We start from the raw sequence: 22,741 nt of genomic DNA, 5'->3' as shown, positions 1-22,741 counted from the left end.
AGATGTAACAGTTCTTAGCATAATCAGTTGACCAATAAGGAAGAAAGGAACAAATAAAAATTCCCCAAAAGACTGCTGTAGGGACTGCTTGGTGGATAAGAGTACAGACTGCTCTTGTAGGGTTCCCAGCACCTACAGTGGGCAGCTTACAACTGCCTGTAACTCCAGCCCCAGGGCATCCAATGCTGTCTGTCCTCTGGCCTCCATGGGTATCTACACTCACATGCACTTACCTATACACACATACATAATTAAAAAAATTAAAGAAAACATTCCCCCAAAGAGTAGCTGTTTACCTAAGAATCCTAAGATAAGAAATCTTCCCCACCCCTATACCCACTAAATGTAAGATTTAAACTCAACCTCACACCATCTTCAAGAGATAGCCCTGAATAAGATGCATCTGCAAAGACACATTTGTACCTTACTGAGCTTTAATCAGCACCTGAAATGACTATTTCCTGAGTCTAGGGTTAGTAAAATATACTACACACACAGAGACACACAGACACAGACATACACACCCTCGCATCACAACTAATCTCATCTAAAGTAGAAAAATAATGCTTACAAGTATCCTGAGCTGGCTTCTTCATCCTAGCTTTCTTTCAGAGTTTGAAGTGTCTATGGAGTGTCTAAGGAGTAAGCAAGTGCTGAGGAGAACTCAGCATCTCGTGTACTTGTATTACTATCACAGCAACTATAATTTAGTGGTAAGAGTGCAAATGGTTTAACTAAATTTATGTGTGTGTGTATGTGTGTATAAAATTTACTCATTTTAAAAACTGATTTTGAAAGCCCACAATTCTAAATGTGATCAATACTGGCATTAAAGTAACTTGTTTGCTCCAATTTGCTTTATCACTCACTCTTGCTACTCACGCTGGGAGTTAGCATCTCATCCCCCAGATCCATTCATACTAACGTCTCTCTATCATAGCCTCCTTCCCTTGTCACATCATCCTAGGAAAGCAGCACACGGGACCAGCCACCTTCCATCAAAGCACTCACGTCTGACTTCCGCTTGTTTCTTGTGCTCCCAAGCCGTAGCTAGCCTAGTCATCTGTCTCACTCTTAATAAAGAGTGAAAATGAAACAATTGTTGAGCTAAAAATGGTTATGATTCCATTGATCGGCAGAGGAGACAGCTCTGCAGTTGCCACCAGCTCAGGGATTTCTGGCTCTTTTCTCTTCGCCTTAAATTCGGGTTTCTTTTATGAATAATCAAAAGCAGCAAAAACCAATGCTATCAGGCCAGCATTTTTAAATCAGAAGAAGAGATGAAAAAGAGAGGTTTGACCCTACTCAGTTTCAAGACTGTATTATTCGAGGCTTAACTGAAACTGGTACTGATTTGGAAGCAGTAGCAAGTTTCTTAATGCTTCTGGAGTAAAACTTGACCACCATCACTATGCAGAAACACTCTGACATTCTGGTTGCTGGCGGAATGCTGGCCCCAGGCGGTACACTAGCAGATGACATGATGCGCACAGATGTCTGTGTGTTTGCAGCACAAGAAGACCTAGAGACCATGCAAGCATTCGCTCAGGTTTTTAACAAGCTAATCAGGCGCTACAAATACCTGGAGAAAGGTTTTGAAGATGAAGTTAAAAAGTTACTGCTCTTCTTAAAGGGATTTTCAGAGTTGGAGAGGAACAAGCTCGCCATGTTGACTGGGTCCTTCTGGCTAATGGAACCCCCTTAATGCATCCATTCTTTTTTTTTTTTTTTTTTTTTTTTTTTGTGGTTTTTCGAGACAGGGTTTCTCTGTGTAGCTCTGGCTGTCCTGGAACTCACTTTGTAGACCAGGCTGGCCTCGAACTCAGAAATCCGCCTGCCTCTGCCTCCCGAGTGCTGGGATTAAAGGCGTGCGCCACCATGCCCGGCTAATGCATCCATTCTTAACAGCCTTTATAATGAGAATTTGGTTAAAAAAGGGGTTTCAGCAGCTTTTGCTGTAAAGCTCTTTAAATCATGGATAAATGAAAAAGATATCAATGCAGTTGCTGCAAGTCTTCGGAAAGTCAGCATGGCCAATAGACTGATGGAGCTGTTTCCTGCCAGTAAACAAAGTGCTGAGCATTTCACTAAGTATTTCACTGAGGCGGGCTTGAAAGAGCTTTCGGAGTATGTCCGCAACCAGCAGAGCATTGGGGCTCGGAAGGAGCTCCGGAAGGAGCTGCAGGAGCAGATGTCCCGCGGTGGCCCATTCAAGGACATCATTTTATATGTCAAGGAGGAGATGAAAAAAAAACAACATTCCGGAACCAGTGGTCATTGGGATGGATAGTCTGGTCCAGTGTGACGAGCACCGTGGAGTGGAACAAAAANGAGGAGCTTGTAGCAGAACAAGCCATCAAGCACTTGAAGCAATACAGCCCTCTCCTTGCTGCCTTCACTACTCAAGGTCAGTCTGAGCTGACTCTGCTGCTAGAGATTCAGGAGTATTGCTATGACAACATTACTTCATGAAAGCCTTCCAGAAAATAGTGGTGCTTTTTTATAAAGCCGAGGTCCTGAGTGAAGAGCCCATTCTGCAGTGGTATAAAGATGCACATGTTGCTCCCCAGTGCTGCGGTTAGGGAAGTGCAGCCATATCTAGCTTTATATGTGAATGCTGGGGTTCAGACTCAGGCCTGATGCTTGCACAGCAGTGGGGCTCTTACCCACTGAACCACCTTTCTAGCCAAAAACTACACTGGATACAGCAAAGCTTTTAGCTGGTTTTACTGACACTGAACACAGTACATAGCTTAGAAACCCCTTTAAGGAGAATGATAAACAAGATAATGAGTAAGGGAATAAAAGGTGATACACAAATATTTATTGCTATTATTAGTATGTTTTAAGTGATTATATGTCAATTTAAAAGCCATATTATAAGGGCAAAATGTTTACAGAAGGGCAAAACCTTGATGAAAAGGCGATGATTAATACTAAGAACACTGAGAACTGTCTTTACCTGAATCACTCGCTGCAGCAACAACTGTTCCACCAGGAGCAAATGGGTCATTGTGCTTCCAAGTTTCTACCTAAAGAGAACAGTACAATCTATGACTGAGAGGCAATATTTTATAGGTGGAATTGCACTGTCGAACCTAAAAGAAGGCTTTACAAAGTTCTGAATTAGAAAACAAACATTTAGAACAGAGTTTTTCCTTTCCTGATATAGTCTCAATTAATGGAAACAATTACTCTCTGATTACAAAATATTTATCTAAAAAGTATGTGGCATATGTATAATTTAACAAGTTAAGTTTATGTGAACATTCAGTCACCAACATTCAGTAGGCTTCATGTGTCTTTCTCCAACTACAATTCCAACCCTTCGTTTTGCAGAGTCACTTTTTGGTAGTACTGGAATTGAACCTAGAGCTCACACATCCTAACCGAGCACTCTGCCACTGAGTTAGGACCATCCAGGGACACAGAAAGGAAGAGATAGGTGTGATGACTATTATATCGGCAACCTTCTATTTTAACAGAGAAACTATGAGATGAAAGCAAGGTGGTATTTGTTCTGTAAAGCACAAGACAAAAAGTAAGCACAAGTGGGTGAAACATCTCAGGCAGGGAGACAAACAGGAGAAATATATTATTTTTAAATTAGGAAGAGCAGAGAGCAGTGGGGAATAGAGTTAACATAAAGTAGGAGGAGAATTCAGATTGCCATATTTTAGAGGAATCTGGCATATGGTCTACATTATAAAACACACTAGCAAGATTTTGCTGAAAGGACCCAGATATAGCTCTCTCTTGTGAGACTATGCCGGGGCCTAGCAAACACAGAAGTGGATGCTCACAGTCAGCTATTGGATGGATCACAGGGCCCCCAATGGAGAAACTAGAGAAAGTACCCAAGGAGCTAAAGGGATCTGCAACCCTATAGGTGGAACAACATTGTGAACTAACCAGTAACCCGGAGCTCTTGACTCTAGCTGCATATGTATCAAAAGATGGCCTAGTCGGCCAGCACTGGAAAGAGAGGCCCATTGGACTTGCAAACTTTATATGCCCCAGTACAGGGGAATGCCAGGGCCAAAAAGTGGGAGTGTGTGGGTAGGGGAGTGGGGGGGAGTGTGTGTGGGACTTTTGGGATAGCATTGGAAATGTAAATGAGAAAAATACCCAACAAAAATATTTAAAAAAATAAACTAGGTGTGGTAGCCTTGTGGAGACCACAAATATTCAGTTATAGAGGTGTTCCTCAAAATTTACATCAGTGGAAAATACCAACTGCTGGGCAAGTAACTCTTATTAATGAATACAGTAAGGAGATAATTTTACAAAAAAAAAAAAAAAAAAAAAAGAAAACCCCAAACCAAACCAAAACTATTACTCTTCTAAGGAGGTAATCTTCACTTAAGATTAACAGATGACAAAATAGCTGTGTAAAATTCCTGTCAGTTAATTATGCCTTTCTTGGTCTAGTTTACCACAGAAATAATGCTGCCAAACTCCAAACAAAAACAAGCTGAATATTTCATAGTATTATTCTATTTTGAGTATTTTAAAATATCCAGAGTATAAATTTATTTTTATTTTATGTGTGTGAGTGTTTGAGCTGCATGTATATATATCTATGTGCTCTTGTTTGTGTCTGTGTGTGTGTATCTATCTGTCTATCTCACATGCCTGGCGCCTGTGGAGGGCTGGTGATGGTGTGAGATCCCCTGGAACTGGAGTTACAGACAGTTGTGATCTGCGGGTGGGTGTTGGGAACTGGACCCAAGTCTGTTATCTGCTGAGCCATCTCCGTAGCCCCTATATAAATAGTTTTAAAAATTCTCAGAAACAAATGTCTTGGGCATATTAAAGTAATGCGATTTCTTTTTAAAGATTTATTTTTGATCATGTGTACATAAATGCATGTCTCATGTGTGTCAGTACCTCAGATATTAAAGGCAATGCATCCTCTGGAGTTGGAGTTACAGGCAGTTGTGAATATGGGTGCTGCCTGACATGGGTGTTGGAAACTGAACTTGGGTCTTTCTGGAAGAGAAATACATATGTTTAACTGCTGAGTCATCTCTCCAGCCAGGATGCCATGTAGCGTAAGATATTCTCAAACTTACTATGCAGCCAAGATTGGCTTTGAATCCTTTTGCTTCCACTTCTCCAGTGCTGGGGTTATACCTTTTTACCACTGCATTCAGTAGTCAATGCTTTCAATCTAAAATATCTTTATTTTTAAAGCTGAGGTATCAACATCTGCCTTGCAAAGTTGAAAATGAAGATTAGAGCAATGGCTATATAGCACTGAGGCCTTTGGATCATAGTCTGTGGCTACTAAGCAAAGCCTGACATTCAGTGCAAATTTATACTTTTCAAGATTAACATTCCAGGTGTAACTATAAACAACATGAATGGTTTTATTTTTCTAAAATATTAATGTCTCCCTTTGGGCTGGAGAGAAGGCTCAGCAGTTAAGAGCACTGTTCTTCCAGAGGTCCTTAGTTCAATTCCCAGCAACCTCATGGTGGCTTACCACCATTTGTAACGGGATCTGATGCCCTCTTCTGGTGTGTCTGAAGACAGTTACAGTGTACCCATACAAATAAAATAAATAGTCTTAAAAAAAAGGAGAATTTAATGTCTCCCTTTAAGTAATTTCCATTTTTAAAACTAATACAACAGATATTTATAAAAAGTTTTACTTAAGACTGGCTTTTGGACTTTCAGTCACATATTTAGCATCACCAATGGGGTAAGGACAACTTCATTCTGAGACACTATAAATCATCTACTCCTCTCCAGGGGATGATCAAAGTATGAAACCATTAAAATGTGGACCATTAAAGTAAGCAAAGGGAAGCTTCCACTGCTATATATTCAATACATTTCCTTAAACACTTGTTCATGCAGCTGAACAGTCTTGAGTCCTGCCACTCACCGATGTATTACTGCTGTTGCTGGATGCACTGAAAGGGTCCGTACTTGAAGTGGTAAAAGGATCAGTAGAAGTCTGCTTAAAGAAGCAATCAGATGCAAAAGGATCTGAGCCTTTGAAAGGGTCACCACCAAATGGATCTAAAAAGAAGAAATAAAACAAACATAAAAAGCTAAAAATCTAATTTTCTCTCTTGTCTATAGGAATTATCATTGCCAAATTAAAAGACACTTTGAGGCATTCCTTATGAGCCACTGTGAGGCTGGGCTGGGTCTGTCCACCACTCAGACTCAAAAAGCCATAACAATTTCTCTTTACTTCTTTTTGTTCCTTTCCGATACTGGCCAGAGTTTTTAAGTATGCATCTTCTGGTACTGTGTGTTCTCTTACTCTTTCTAAAGCTCCCTCCCGTTCATCCTCAGTGTGGCTGCTTGTCCACCATGTGGCTGACCTCCATGCCAGCTCACTTACAACCCTGCTTCTCCGTTCTCTTCTCCATTCCTCTCCTCTAAACAACTGGTGAGATTTACAGCCTCCCTGCCCTAGTATTTTTATTTTAAACTCAATAAAATTGTCCTCTTTGAACAGACTTGATTTTCAAAAAGTAAAATCACTTTGAACTCCTACAGAACTTCAGGTTCCCTTTTTACTTCAGATTCTATTCTGCTTTCAAGAAAGACAGAGCTGGGGTTGGAGAGATGGCTCAGTGGTTAAGAACACTGAGTACTCTTCCGGAGGTCCTGAGTTCAAATCCCAGCAACGACATGGTGGCTCACGACCATCCATAGTGAGATCGGATGCCCTCTTCTGGGGTGTCTGAAGGCAGCTACAATGTACTTACATAGAATAAATAAATGTATCTTTAAAAAAAAAAGAGCTTTTCACTTATTAACCTTTTTAGTTAGCATTTCATTTTAAGCGATCCAGTCCTAAGTTTTCTAGTACTATGCTTATAAAGGAAACAACAAAAACTTTAAAACATATTTCCTTCTCTGAGCTCAAGGCTAATACACTGAAACACATTTGGGAAGCAAAATTAAGTAGAAAACAACTTCCTTTATTCTAGTGAAAAATCCCAGAAAAATGATCATCTTAAATTTATTAATTTTTCAATGCCCCCAACTCATATGACCAATCTAAAATTGTAGGATAGTAAAGTTATTTTATAGCCTTGTATTCTGTCATAGTATATGGACTCATATTAATTTAACTTTTACACAATATGGAAAAATTAGATCTTATGCATATATGTATCAGTACAGTCCTTGCAGAGATCAGAGGTATTGGTTCCCCTCAGCTAGAGTTACAGACAATTGTGAGACACCCTATGGGGTTGGTAATCAAACGCTGGTCCTCTGCAAAGGAAAGTACAGTCTTAACCACTGAGACATCTTTCTACCCCTACCACCAATATTATTTTTAAGCAGCATTTTGATTATTATTTTTTTAAAAAGTGAGACGAGTTGAAAGTGTACCAGAGTACTTGCCTAGCTGGCACAAAGTCCTGTTTAACCCCAACACAGATATACAGACACAGACACACTACACACACACACTACACACACACACACACACACACACACACACACACACACACACATATACACACCCTTGGCTTTAGAGCAGTTTTAAAACTAAAAAGCAGTTCATCTCCTAGAACTACCCAGGTTCTGTGTTCTCACTAAATACAATATTAGGCTATAACAGAATAGAATTTAAGTTAAGAAGAAACACAAAAATATACTGACCAATTTTTCCAAAAGGATCATCCTTGAAAGGATCACCTGTGACAAAATAAAATAAAATAAAATAAAAATAAATAAATAAATAACCCTGATTATTTATTGTTGTGGAAAAGGGTATTTTTAAAGCAAAAGCAAAGTTAAGTTAAACAATAACTTAACAGTTTCAACAACTCTACTTCTACTTCAATACAATACACATCATAAAAAGGCAAATTAGAGCCATGGTGGTTTGAATAGAAATGCCTTCCACAGTCTCTGGCCTTTGAACACCTGGTCACAGTTGGTGTCAGTGTTTGGAAAGGTTTGGGAGGTTTGCCTTTGATGGATGCAGTGGGCACGGGAGGCAGGCTTTGAGCTCACTTTGACTTTTAAGGTTTGCTCTCTGCTCCTGTTCTGGCTGCCATGCTGTCCCTGCTGTTTCCTCTGCCATGCTGTACCTGCTGTTTCTGCTGCCATGCTGTCCCTGCCACCAGCTGTTGTCCTGTTGTCCCTGTCCCTGCTGCCTGCTGTCCCTGCCGCAATGCTCTCCCTGCTGCCTGCTGTCCCTGCTGAGCCATCTCTTCAGCCCCTTGTTTGTTTGTGTGAGACTATGCAGCCCTGGCTGAAACAAGCTCTGTAGACCAGACTGGCCTCAAGCCTACGGGATCCTCCCACCTCTGCTTACCAAGTGCTGGAATTATAATCACACACCTATGATACCAAGCTCAAGTTCACAAGATAGTTCTGGAAATAAAACGTAATTCAAAAGACCGTTGATACAAGAAATATTTAACATAGTTCACAGACATGATATATTTTAGTCAGAGTTATAGTTTTTGTTTGTTTGTTCGTTGGTTTTTGAGAAAGGGTTTCTCTGTATAGCCCTGGCTGTCCTAGAATTCTTGTAGACCAGGCTGGTCTCAAACTCAAGAGATCCATCTGTCTCTGCTTCCTGAGTGCTGGGATTAAAGGCATGTGCCACCATGCCCAGCAAGATTTATGTTTCCTAAATTAGAAATATCTTAAGGAAAGAGAATCAGACATCTAATTCTATTATAGCTTCCACTGTTATTTCAGTTTTATTTTATTTTTGAGATAATAATCTCACTGTGTAGCCCTGGGTATATAAACTACTGGTTTTGAACTCAAGAGATCCATCTACCTACCTCTGCCCTTTGAGTACTAAAACTAAAAATTTATGTCACCATGCCTGACACCTTCTACTGATTCAAAATTACATTGTTAGCTTTTTTTTGTTTTGTTTTGTTTTTCTTTTCTTCATTTTAAAAAAGTTTCCTGAGGCAGTTTTGTTCTGTAGCTCAGGCTAAACTCAAATTTGCAAAATGTTGGGATTACAGAAGTGTGATTCCATGCCTGGTCTGGTGTTAGTATTTCAGTAATTATTAGCTAAATGATGCTGACTCATGAGTGTGCAATCTCTATCACTGGCTTATAACATACCGTTCCTTTAGCCTTTACTCTGAAGAAACATTCGCTTAATCAGATAATCCTACGGTAGAATGTTAAAATTAAATAGGAGCAAATGTAAGACTAAAGACCCTTATTTTCAGCTTTGCTTATATTGTAAAAAAAAAAAAAAAAAAAAAAAAGAAGCACTCTCAAAACTGAAGCCTTAATGATTATATAATTTACACAGCAGAAATATTGTTTTAGATATACTTACAAAAGAAAGATACTTACTGCCAACAAAAGGATCAGACTGGAAAAAATCCAAGTTTGTATCTGCAACTGCATCTGTCAGTGAACTTGATTCTACATTAAATGGATCTTCCTAGAAATAGTTTTTAATTAAAAGAGATATTTTAGTAACCAAATGTTTAGAGAAGTACTTCAAGGGACCTACATTCTGATCATATACATAATTTGAAAAATTTTAGTAAATATTTTTCAGCTACAAAGATCATTTAAGACATGAATAACAAGAACAATTGAATGTACAATTATCTTCACCTCTTTTGAGTGCTTGTCATCGTCAAATCTGGGACTAACTTTCTCATTACCAGCCACAGTCACAGCCTCACTTTCATCAGTCACATCAGAAGGTGTGATTTCAGGACTACTTCTTACCTACAAAGACACACACGTGAGCAGGACAGAGAAGTCTCTGTCTCAGGCAGGTGATATGGCATGTGTTGTTGCTGAGCCTGACAACTGAGTTCCGTCTCCAGGACTCATTAGAGGGAGTAAAAACAAACTCTTACAAGTTTTCTTATGACTTCCATAAGAACACTGTGGCGTGCCAAACCCACCCATAAATATAATAAAGACTTTTGGAAAAGATTATTTTAACAAACTTTTTTTTTTTAAGAGAGAGAGAGAGAGACAGGGTCTTACTGTGAAATCTTGGCTGGCCTGGAACACACTATGTAAACTAGGCTAGCCTCAAACTCAGAGGTTCACCTGCCTTCGCCTCTGAGTACTGGGACTTAAAGGAATCACAATGCATGACTGAAAACAATTCTTTAACTGCGTGTCTGTATGTTTGTGTGTGTGTCTTTTTTTTTTTAATTAATTTATTTAATGTATTTGAGTATACTGTTGCTGTCTTCAGACACACCAGAAGAGGGCATCAATTCCATTAGAGATGGTTGTGAGCCACCATGTGGTTTCTGGGATTTGAACTCAGGACCTCTGGAAAAGCAGTCAGTGCTCCTAACCACTGAGTCATCTCTCCAGCGTGTGTGTGTGTGTGTGTGTGTGTGTGTGTGTGTGTGTGTGTGTGTCTTAAAATGTAATTTGGTATTGGGGATTAAACCCAGGGCCCTTTAAATGATGCAAAAAGTATCTGTCACTATGCTGTATCTCCAGACCCTTAAAACCTTTTTCTATCCAAAGTGGTCATCTCTGAACTCATACACACATAGGTAACATTCTATGGACTGAACAGGTTGTATTTATTTTCTTCCTCCCTTGTTCCCTCCTTCTCCCTCCCTCTCTCCTCCCCTTCACCCCCCGCCCGGCTGCTGTGTGTGTATGTGTGTGTGTGTGTAAAACAATTAAAGAAAAAGAGGCCATGAATTTCACCAGAATGTAGGAAGGGTTAGAAAAAAGGGAAGGGAAAAAGGATGTACTCAAAATTTAATTCCAAAAAAGTATTAAAATAGTATTTAAACTATTAAATTCTTAAATACTTAAAAACAAAGTACACTTTAAATAATGCTATTACCTAAGCCATGTTTTTGTGCTATCTCTGCAATTCTCAAGGCAGAAGCAATTGCACAGAGGTGTTTGAGGCTAACTTGGGCAACACAGTGAGACCCTGTCTTCGAATGTTACTATCTACAGAAGTGCTTTTGTTGTTCTGGGACATGGTCTCACTACATAGCCCTAAATTCTAAGATGGCTTAGAACTTACAACTGTCCTCCTTAGCCTCCTGAGTGCTGGGATTTAGAGTATATGCTAGGGCTATGGGGATAGTCAAGCAGGGAAAGACACTGATAACCCAAGTTCAATTCCTGGTCACAAGGTAAAAAGGAGAGAAGTGACTTCCACATGTTTTCTTCTGATCTGGTATGTGTATACATATAAAATAAATAGACAGAAACTTAAATGTACCTGCCACCATGCCCACCAGAAATACTGATTTTCACCTATGTTCTATGAAAAGTAAATAAAAATCCAGGTGTGATACCACACTCTCTTAATCCCATTAAATGGGAATAGAGGCAGGCAGGTCACGTGCATAACGTCAGGGCTGAGAAGATGGCTTCCTTGGTAAAGTGCTTGGTGCACTGAGTTCAAGTTTGAAACTTCCAAGTAAAAGCCAGGCACGGTAGGGAGTAACTGTAACCCCAATGCTGGGATGGCTGCAACAGGTTGACATCCTAAGTCTAGCTAAAATGGCAGTCTCTATTTTCAGTGAGGAGACCGTGTCCTAAAAAATAAGGTAGATAGCAGTATTAGAAGAGAGCAAAGTTGAACTATAGCTTCTATCTATACTTGCATACATAGATGAGTGCAACCAAAGGTGAGCACACTTGGAACCCCTCTCCCCACAGGCAGACACAGTAAGTTAAAAAAGGGCTTAAAGACATCCTTAGCTATATATTAAGTTTAAGGCTAGCCTGAGCTACACAAAACCTATTATTTAAAAAATACTTTTATTAAGTAGATTACATTTGAACATTAGCTGAAAAGAAAAAATTTCAATTGTTGGGCCTGAAGGATAATCTTAGCAGTTAAGAACACTAGTTGTTCTTCCAGGGAACCAAAGTTCAATTCCCAGCACCCACACAAGGCAGCTTAAACCGCCTGTTAACTCCAGCTCCAAATGATCTGGCACCCTCTTCTGGCTTAAAATTATACTTCTTTCTATTATATACAATGCTGATAAAACACTTCTCTGGGGCTGGAGAGAGAGCCTATTTGATAAAGAGCCTGCTGCTCAAGCCTGTGGACTGAGTTCAGATCCCCAGCATCCATGCAAAAAGCCAAACGTGGTGGTGTGTACTTGTAAACCCAGAGCAGGGGAGATGTAGACAGACAGACACCTGGGGCTTCCGGCCAGTCACCCTAGTCTAATTGGTAAGCTCTAGATCTCAGAGACCCTATTTTTTTAAAAAAAAGTGAACAGCATCTAAGGCGTGACACTTTGAGGATGCCCCCTGGTCTCTGCACATAAGTCTGCACACACTAACTTTGATCTTCATCAATCTGTGGGGGGGAGCCGAGGGGGAAATTTAATAATAAACACTATGAAACAAAAACTCACTGATGACTCCTGGTGTGTGGGTTCAGACTCTAGGTTGTTTTGGCCTTCAGCATGTTCGTTGAAGTTGGCTGTTTCACTGCTGCTGGTGCTGAGGCTACAGTAATCTGCAGCACCATTAACAAGAACGCTTTGTGGGCTACTGCACCAATTTGATTGGTTATTATGAGTTTCCAGATCTTTCATTTCCAATCTCATTTGCATCTGCCAATACAAAGTAGAAATATAAAACAATTTAATACTATATATATATCACAAATATCTATGCCCCTAGACCAACTCAGGGATGAGTTTGCTTCCTATTAGCGGATTCCTCTAGGAATGAAGCATGACTTAAAGGCTTCAATAATCTCTCCCAGTGAGTCCTCCTGCAATGTCAGCATGCATGCATTTGTTTTTGTAAGCCTTGTGAAATTTCTCTCAGGTCTCTGAGAACTTCTTCTTCTAAAAAAATAAGTCACACGAAGTCCAATAAACAAAGGATAAAGCTGTTTTGACCTAAACTAGTCAAATGAATTCAACCATAAGACACAATTGGAAGAATCAATATATAATAATAAACAGATACAAGAAAACTAAATTATTTCACTAAGAAAAATTGATCTAAAAATTAGAATCCCAAAGAACCCCAGTAAGTTGTGCAGTGTCTTAGAGTTGTTACTGCTGTGACGACCTCACAACCAAAGCAACCTGGGGAAGAGAAGGATCATTTGGCTCACACTTCCACAGCACTGTCCATCATGAATGGAAGTCAGGACAGGAACTCACACAGGGCAGGAACCTGGAGGCAGGAGCTGATGCAGAGGCCATGGAGGAGTGCTGCTTACTGGTTGGCTCCTCATGGCTTGCTCAGCCTGCTTTTTTTTACAACCCAGGACCACCAGCCCAGGGATGGCACAAGCCACAACAGACTGAGCCCTCCCCATCGATACTAATTAAGAAAATGTCTTTCAAGCTGGACATAGTGATATGCCTTTAATCCCAGCACTTGGGAGGCAAGGGAGGGCAGATTTCTGTGAGTTCAAGACCAGCATGGTCTACAAAGTGAGTTCCAGGATAGCCAGGACTGTCAGAGACAAGACCCCCTTCTCAAAAAAGAAAAGAAAAAAAAACAATGCCCTGCAGGCTTGTCCCACCTCACAGAAGCATTTTCTCAATTGAAGCTTCTTTCCCCCACGACTCTAACTTGTTTACCTCATGTTTAATCCTTACAGTAGCCCTAATAAGTAGGTCTGTTGTTAAATCTTCAACTTTAAAGATAAAAAAGCTGATACTCAAAAGTGGTTCGCCTATGAAATGACAGAGCCAGCATTTAAACCTGAACAGCTTTAACTACAAAGCCTCTACTCTAATCTATTATGTAAATGACCATTAGACACCAACTTTAAGTATTAAACAACCAGAGATACTAACTAGGCAGAGGAAGACCGGGCAGGTGTTACAAGTTACAAGTTACAAGGACACACAAGGCCCCTCTGGGCATTCTGCTGGTTTCCACTTACTGAGCTGATTTCCTGTTGTGACTCCTGTAGGTGCTGCTGAAGAGGTTCCAGCTGAGCCTTCCCTGACTCCACACTTTCTTCCAATTGTGCTGTTTCTTGTTGTAGGCGACTTAGTTCTTCTCTAGCTTTTGACAGTTCTTCCTCATAACTGGAGATCTGAGATTCTTGACTAGTTATTTCTGCTTTCAGCGAAGAAATCTATAAATGGAGATGAATGGGAGGACAGGGAATTAGACACGAGATGTCTGGTTTAGTGGACTGGAACTTAGTTTTGAGGTATTCTTTTGGTAGTGAAAGTTAACAGGGAAGGGACCAAAAGCAACTCAGAGGCAGCTGTGTAACACAGGTAACATCTGTGTAATCAAGAGCTGGAATTCCTACTACAGAGAACTGTAGCTCTCCATAAGCATCCCTCCAACGCCTTCATAAAGCAACTGCTGGCTACAGTGCCACTAACAAGCAGGGAATGCTTTCTTTTTAAACCAGGAACAAGATGGAGGTAGCAAGTCGGTCAGGCTTTACCAGCTGGGCCTCCTCGGCACACTTTTTCCTGACTTCCTGGAGCTGCTCCTCCAGCTGGGCTTTCTGCTCATCCAGTTCACCCAGGAGCTCCTGCACCTGCTGCTTCTGGGCCTGCAGTTTTTGTAGATTAATACTCTCCCTCTGAACTTCATCTTGAAGATCCTGAAACACAAGAAATACATTTATCTCTTTGAAGGCATGGATAGGTGAGATTTTAAGTCTACTTTAAGGGAAAACAGTCTTGTTTATTAAGTATTTTGTATTGGAGAACTAAAGCACTCGATTTTATATGCAGTCTTCAAGTGACCTCTTCTGGATTTGGATCTCTAGTTTGCTTACTCAGATAGGTCCTTGTGTGTCTAACTAACTGCTATGTATCAAAACAGAGCTCATATTATTTCCTGAATCTGCTGTAACCTCAGTCTTCTAGTGAAAACCATGGCATCTTCTTCCACTTTTTTCCTTCCACTTCCCTTTCTCTTCTGTGTCAGGGCTGCCAGCAAATCCTTCCCTGCAGTGCTGGTTTAAGTCAACTTCATCTCTCTCAGAGTTACCTTTCACCTTAGCTACTCTTAAATGTATTTTCACCACCCTAGCCCCTTTAAAAAAAGCCTTTTGCCTTCTGGGACTGAGCAACTGCTAGATCCTTGGTCTTCCATTCACACCTGCTGCTGAGCATTGTTGGGAGTTAGACTACAGACTAAGCTATCAACAAATTCCCTTACTATATGACTACTCATAAGTTCTGTGACTCTAGAGAACCCTGACTACAGAAGTTGGTGGCACACACCTTTAATCCTAGCACCTCCAGAGGCTGAGACAGAATAGATCTCTGAGTTTGAGGCTAGCCTAGTGTACTGACTAGTTTTATTGTGTCAACTTGACACATGATAAAGCCATCTGAAAGGTGGGAACCTTAATTAAGAAAACACCTCCATAATATACAGCTGTATGGCATCTTATTAATTATTGGTTGAGATGGAGGGTGGTGCAATCCCAGGACTAGCAGTCTAGGTTCTATAAGAAAGGCTGAGCAAGTCATGAGAAGCAAGCCAGTAAGCAGCGTTCCTCCAAGGCCTCTGCACCAGCTACTGCCTCCAGGTTCCTGCACTGTTTGAATTCCTGTCCTGATTTCCTTTGATAAACAGTGCTGTGGAATTGTATGCCAAATAAACCCCTTTCCTCCCCAACTTGCTTTTTGGTCATGTATATCATCATAGTAACAGAAACCCTAAGACACCTGGTCTACATAGTGACTACCAGGACAGCCAGGGCTACATGGATACCCTGCCTCACAAAAATAAAAAACAAAACACCACTACCACTAATAACAACCCCTTCCCCCCAATCCTGGTTAAAAGCCCAGCATCAAAAACAAAAGGAACAATTCCAACTTATGTCAAATTCCATATTTTCTTATTGTATTTAACAGTGAAAGGAGTGGTCTCATTTGTCAGATCTTGGGTGGGTGTAGGGAAGAAAGGGTTGGGAATAGAGGTGTCTATAGAGCTACATAGGAGTATAGCCTGATGTTCCATAGCACAGCAAGCTAACTATGGTTCACAGCAATTAAACATTTCAAAGTAAGTGGCTAGGACTTTCAAAGTTACCAACACACACACACACACATAATGCATGTCTGAGTGACAGTTTTGCAAATTACCCGTCTGATCAGTGCACTGCAGAAACAGGATGAAATGTCATACTGCATCCCAAGATATACATATAATTACTGTGTGTCAGTTAAAAATAAGAAAAACAACCCTCCCCACCCCCCTTTTTTGAGAATGGGCCTCATGTAGCCCAAGCTGGCTTGAGCTCAGATGCAACAAAGGATAGCTAGCCTTGACCTCTAAAGTAGTGGAATTACAGGTATACCATCACAACTGGAAAACAATGCTTTAAAAGCATGAAACATAAAGTAAAACAAATTCTTGTATCAAATCATATCACTTACCAAACAAAACCTTTGGTCTTCATCTCACCTGGAAAAAAACCCTTCACAGCTCTTAAGAACCTACATTATCTGGGCACTGAGGCCACATGTGTGGTCTCAAACTGGATGAAATAAATTAAGAAAACCCCAGGATAGTTTTCTTCCTGACCTGGCTGGGAGGTAGGCTGCTGCCCACAGTAGAAACATCCTCCCCTGGTCCTGGAGGCTGGCAAGGTTCCTCCCCAGCGCATCCGAGAAACAAAACATCAGGTTCAGATGATCCATGCGGTAGAAAACTATTAAGGACTGACGCGACCATGTGCAATGTGGGCTCATGGGTCTGGGTGGGTCCCGTCACTGCCCCATTGGCCTGTCCACCCTGGCCGCCACCTGTCTCTAGGGTCCAGGGCCAAAGTCCAGCGAGAAGGCACCAGAAGCACCTCCCTGTGGTATGCTAACTGGCCCTCTCCCTCTGGGCGGGGAGAGGTCACAGCTACTTCAGCCCTAGGGCTGGATGGGATGGCCAGGGCTCAAGTGAGGTTGACAGAGGAACAAGAATCCAGTTTGTTGCTGTGTCCCATGCTGTTCAGAGACATTTAGGGGATTTTAATCTTGGTGACTGGAGAGCCCCTGCCCTCCCGCACCCGCTCCCGCGTGGCGGCTCTTGGCGGGTACCCTGGGAGCGCCTGCCTCACATGAGCCCTTCTCCTAGCACTTGCCCTTTTAGATGCTTTCCCTCTCCCGCTGTCCGTCACCCTGGCCTGTCCCCTCCCGGCCAAACGCTGACCGTGTCGTTTTTTACAACATTCAGCTTCAGCATTTTTACTATTATAACAAGAAACTGTCCCTCCAAATTCAATAAAAATTGAACCTACATTATCTTGTGTGCCGACTCACGCCAGCGCTCAGTTTATCCCAGCCGCACGGACTGCTGTGCTGCTCCTCTCCACCCTCCATGCGGCACTGCTACTTCTCCCAAGCATCTCTGTCAAGGCTTTTTGTTGTTGTTGTTTTGTTTTGTTTTGTTTTGTTTTGTTTCCGAGACAGGGTTTCTCGGTGTAGCCCTGGCTGTCCTGGAACTCACTNTGTAGACCAGGCTGGCCTCGAACTCAGAAATCCNCCTGCCTCTGCCTCCCAAGTGCTGGGATTAAAGGCTAGCGCCACCACCGCCCAGCTTTTTTTTTTTGCTACTGTTACAGCGTCAGTTTCTGACCAATATAACCAACACCTCCTGATCCCACTCCCAATATTTAAATAAGACAGGGTTTCTCTGTGTGGCCCTGGCTATCCTGGACCTCACTCTGTAGACCAGGCTGGCCTCCAATTCAGGTTTCTACCTGCATCTGCCTCCTGGGTACTGGGATTAAAGAAGGCACCACCCTTCTCCCCAGGCTCCAGTATATTTTCTATAATAGCTTTTGTGAGATAATTTACAGCTACAGAGTTAATAGTTTTACTTTACTCAAGGAGTTGTACAATCATCATCTAAAGGCATTTCCATCAACCTCCCAAAGACACTCTTACTCATTTCAAGTCACCCCCCTTATTCCTGACCTCCCCTCTTTTACTTCCCATTCTCCTCTGTCCTAGGCGACCACCAACCTATTTCTCTCTTCTACAAATCTAATTTAGAAATTTTACATAAATGTAATCATATAGTTTTCTCCTACCTGGGTACTTTTGAATAGCATAATGCTTTTTTTGATTAGCATATAACATTGGTATATAATCCTTTTAAACCACTTCACTGATGTATATAGCTTATACAACACACTTAAAATCTGTCCTTTCTGAACTGAGGATTGAATCTAGGGACTTATGCTTGGTAGGCAAGTCCTCCACCTCTGTTTCTGTAGAGGAGAAATTTTAATTGATTATGTATTAAAGGCTAGGTTGATAAGATGATTCAGTGGATAAAGATTCTCAGGACCTCCACAGTGGAAGGAGGTGTACTGTGACATGGATACACCCCACATGCACATCCAAGAGATATAGCTGCTACCACTCATCACATACAGGGAAGAAAACTAAAGCACAAATGGGCAAGTAAGAAACTATTCAGATCACTTCTCAGACTTTTGGTTTAGATTACTGGCTTATTTTTACCGATTTAATATTTGATATAGCCTCTAAGTATATAATATATTAAGTAAATTTTAGAAAGACATATTCTTTTTGTAATTATGAGTGTGTGCATGCATGTGGGTATGTGCCTGCAGGTGAAGGTATCCATGGAGGATGGAGACACTGGAAGTCCCTGGAGCTGGCATTACAGATAGTTGTATACCATCTCACGTGGCTGCTGAGAACTGAACTCAGGTCTGCAGGAAGAACATGCTCTTTTTAACCACTGGGTCATACCTCCAACCCCTATTACATGAATTTCTGTACTAGGACATGGAACAGAAGCTCCATCCATTTCTGTGCTCATGACCAGGTGGTAATCCAGAATTCGCAAAGACCAGTATATCTCCTCTCTACTTCCCCTATATATGCACATACCCACACTCTGCCAATACAAAACAAAAACTCTGCTCCATCCATTTCTGTGCTCATGACCAGGTGGTGATCCAAAATTCGCGAAGACCAGTATATCTCCTCTCTACTTCCCCTATATATGCACATACCCACACTCTGCCAATACAAAAAGAAAACAAAACTCAGAGAGTAAAGATAGTAAATCCAGGGGAAGGAGGTATGAGATGAGGAACTGTCAGAGGGTGGACCAGGAGGGGGATAACGACAGGACTGTAAAAAAAGATTACAGAATTAAAAAAAAAAATAGTAAAACTGTTACTTCCCCATCCATCCAATTTCTTTTTTTCCACAACTCAAACAAGAATCTAGAATTTCACATTCTCTATTCATATCTAGTCTTTATAATCATAGATATGTTATCTTTTAATATAAATCCAAAGAAGGACAATTTATTTACCTAAAAGGGTCATATATGAAAGTGTTTAGGACATCGTTCTTATTTTTTAAAGCTGGATAGAAAGGTGTAGATAGTATTATCATATATTTATTATCATTCACAAATAAATATAAAATATAGCAAATGTTAATAAATGTTCACTGATAGAAAAGTTTCATTATTTCTCATGCTTTACTGTATTTTATATTTAATGATTTGCTGCATTTCATTAAATGTGTTTGGATATGTGTAGTGTGTGTGTGTATGCGTGCAGGGAAGGGGGCAACTTGTAAAAGTGAGGTCTGCCTTAACTATGTGGGTCCTCAGGCTTTGCCTGATAAGCCATTTTCAGGACCTGTATTTTACAAATTTCTTGGACCCATTTTATTTTCTACAATTAAAAAATATCAAATTTGACTTTCTAAAAAAAAAACTATTTTGTTATTTTATGTGTACGGTGTGTTTTGTCTGCATATATGTTAAGTGTGTGCCTGGTGCCCAGGGAAGCTAGAAGATGGCTTCAAGTCCCTGGAACTGGAGTTCTAGCAGTTGTGAGCTGCCATGTGGGTTGCTGGGAACTGAACCTGGGTCCTCTGGAAGAGCAGCCAGAGCTCTCAGCCACTAGGCCATTCTTCCTACAGATTTGCCCCCTTTTAAAAATAAAAATACCACATCTCTGGTTATTTTATTAATTTAAATGTTTTCCTAAAAAAAAAAAAAAAAAAAAANCAATTGATTTTTTTTTTTTTACTTAGGAACTATCAGTAACAGGATCAATGTTCATTTCCTATAATACACTGAACTATTTTCAAAAACAATATTTTTAGTGAGACTTGATTTAACACCAGAAAATAGGATTCCATAAGGGAAGAGACTACACAAACCAATGTAATATATCTGCAGTCCTGCGCTTTCTTAGGTAAGAGCGAATACTTCCATTCAGTTAGCCTAATCCTACCACTTTTTCCTTTTTCTTTGCTGCAATGAAAACATACCTTGTAATACAAAAGTAGAGGCCTTCAGGAAAAGTTTCCTGACAAAATACCTCTAGGAAATACTTAATCAACATCCACATAAAAACATGTGTTTCTCTCTGTTTATATTTCAGCATGAAGAAAGAAGCATCTATAACAATTACAACACAGCTCCAGGCAGGTGTGGCGGCTCATGCCTTCAATCCTGGCATGTCCAGGGGTGAGGAAAACTGAGTGTTTCTATGTCAGCAAAGTGTGATCTTGTCTCAAAAGCTAAAAACAAAACAAGAGAGTGCAACAGTTGAGAGCACCTGCTGCTCTTTCAGACATAAGTTTAGTTCCCAGCACCCATATGGTGGTCGCTCACTACTGTTCAGAACTGGAAAAGTCCCAACGCATTCTTCATTAGCACCGGATATGCACATACATATGTTCAGGTAAACACTCAGAACATTTGAAAAGATTCTTTATAAAGAAAAGCTTAAAAATAAAACAATATTTAAAAATAAAACATTTCCAATACAAATCCACAGCCAAGGACCTTTGCTCTCAGTAAACAGATTTAAAATTAAGTCAAAATGAAAAGTGGCAACATATATGCTAATATGAATAAGAAAGAACTTTTACCACAAACTAACTCACTTTGTCATGCAACTTCTATATTATTATCTGTATCCAGATCCATTATTTTATTGTGGCACAAACTTGTTTCTCGTGGAACTAGATAAAGGCACCGATGCCTGTTTCCCTCCCCCTCCTGCAGCGGCCTCTGCCTCCAGCTCTCTCTAACTAGGGCAGTGCAGTTCTAGCACTTGCACAGGTGGTGAAGTCACTGAAGACTGCTGCGGGTGTACCCCGCTTCTGCTCTACTGGCCTTGGGTGCTATGGACTGCAAAGGGAAGAGGGGGACACCAGTGCAGAGCAGCAGGGACAGAATGAACAAGAATGGTGTGACACAGTGCCAAAGTGTACTTTAGAGAACATCTAAGACACCTCATTCATAAATAAAGGGTTATCTGAACTGGGAATCTTGGCTTCACTCATTAAGAATTTTTAAGAAAAATGTCCTGTTTTCTAGAAACTACTCAAAATGCAGGAACTGACAAATTCATCTTCACCTCTCCACATGTCATGAGAAGCTATGTAGAAATAAATTAAGCACACAAAACTCTTAATACATATTAAGAATCTACTTACTAAGAGTCTAACTAAGTCGACTCTGATGTACTACTGAAGAAGTTAACCTAACAAACCTATGGAATATTAGCAACATGGAAAGGTCTGTTTCGTTAAAAACACGTCAGGGAGTGAAAATGCAAAGTCCACTGACATATGCCTGTAATCCCAGCACCTGGGAGGGGTGGGCACGGCAATCTCAAGCCTGAGACAAGTCTGGGTTAAATAGCAAATTACAGCTATACTGGATTAAACAGACAGACAAATACCCATAAGACAGGAAAACAAAACCCCACTGACTTATGAATAAGACTTGTTTCTCCAACCACAGTTATCCCTTTTCCTCAGGGGATAAAAAGCCAAATAAATGAAATAAAATGGGAAAAAAAAAGGGTAATTACTCTGAGTTATTAACTCTTATTTTTCAAGTTTAAATTTTTTAAAAAGATTTTTCTGTATATAAATGATTTACCTCTGTATATATGTGCACCACATGAGTGCCTGATGCCAACAGAGGCCAGAAGGCAGCATAGGATTTTGTGGCATTGGATTTACAGATGGCTGTGAGCCACGATATGGGTGCTGGGAAATGAATGTAGGTCCTTTTAACTACTGAGTCATTTCCTAGCCTGAGCTACTAACTTTTTCTTTTATTACATTTATTTATTCTGTGGATCTGTGTATGCACATGGCATGGCATGTGTAATAGAGGTCAGAGGACAACCTGCAGGAGTCAACTAAGGATCTTTGTGGGTCTAGGAGAGTGAACTCAGGCTTGACAGCAAGTAGCTTAACTGCTGAGCCAACTCACCATTTCAAGTTACTGACTCTTAACTAATGAAATAAAAATATGCAAGAGCTTCCTTTTGTATGAACAAAGTCACATAAAAGTGGGACTTTATAAACACCTACTATGCTCTTGATCCTCCCTGCCAGTGGGTTCTGGGTGCATTCTGCCCTACTTTTAATTTCTTGTATAAGTTCAGTCTGTTTATTTTTAATTTGAACACTTTCCTTAAATATCTAACTCTGTATTTCCAAATACAATGGAAGACATACATGATCCAAAGCAGAATTTCTAAGCTCAAGAAGCTCATATAAGATGGAAGTTGTGCACATGCATCTGTGTGCTTTCTTGTGCCATACAGGTCTGGAAGTCAGGGAAGGCTTCAGATGTCCAACTAGATCACTCTTTTTTTCTTTTTAAGATTTATTTATTATTATATGTAAGTACACTGTAGCTGTCTTCAGATACCTCAGAAAAGGGCATCAGATCCCATTACAGGTAATTGTAAGCCACCATGTGGTTGCTAGGATTTGAACTCAGGGCCTTCGGAAGAGTAGTCAGTGCTCTTAACCGCTAAGCCATCGTT

At 40.6% G+C, this 22,741-nt stretch overlaps 1 protein-coding gene and 1 pseudogene across 3 annotated transcripts in view; one reads left to right on the top strand and one right to left on the bottom strand.

Annotated features, from left to right (window-relative positions):
* The window catches only part of Eps15 (epidermal growth factor receptor pathway substrate 15), a 97,658-nt gene that overhangs the window by 9,750 nt on the left and 65,167 nt on the right, over positions 1–22,741 (bottom strand). For 2 of the 3 annotated variants that reach the window (XM_021160620.2, XM_029476002.1), the window contains exons 14-21: positions 14,369–14,530; positions 13,847–14,044; positions 12,348–12,548; positions 9,586–9,702; positions 9,316–9,406; positions 7,639–7,674; positions 5,894–6,030; positions 2,963–3,032 (exon numbers count right to left, since the gene is read on the bottom strand). In XM_021160620.2, coding sequence (XP_021016279.1) covers positions 2,963–3,032; positions 5,894–6,030; positions 7,639–7,674; positions 9,316–9,406; positions 9,586–9,702; positions 12,348–12,548; positions 13,847–14,044; positions 14,369–14,530 — 1,012 coding nt within the window. The remainder of the gene's footprint in view (positions 1–2,962; positions 3,033–5,893; positions 6,031–7,638; positions 7,675–9,315; positions 9,407–9,585; positions 9,703–12,347; positions 12,549–13,846; positions 14,045–14,368; positions 14,531–22,741) is intronic. The other variant, XM_029476001.1, reaches the window with a different exon arrangement.
* LOC110292351 lies at positions 1,880–2,639 on the top strand (annotated as a pseudogene).

This window comes from Mus caroli, chromosome 4 (genome assembly GCF_900094665.2).
Source record: "Mus caroli chromosome 4, CAROLI_EIJ_v1.1, whole genome shotgun sequence".
NCBI lineage: Eukaryota > Metazoa > Chordata > Mammalia > Rodentia > Muridae > Mus > Mus caroli.
This window is presented reverse-complemented; position numbering and strand designations above follow the sequence as displayed.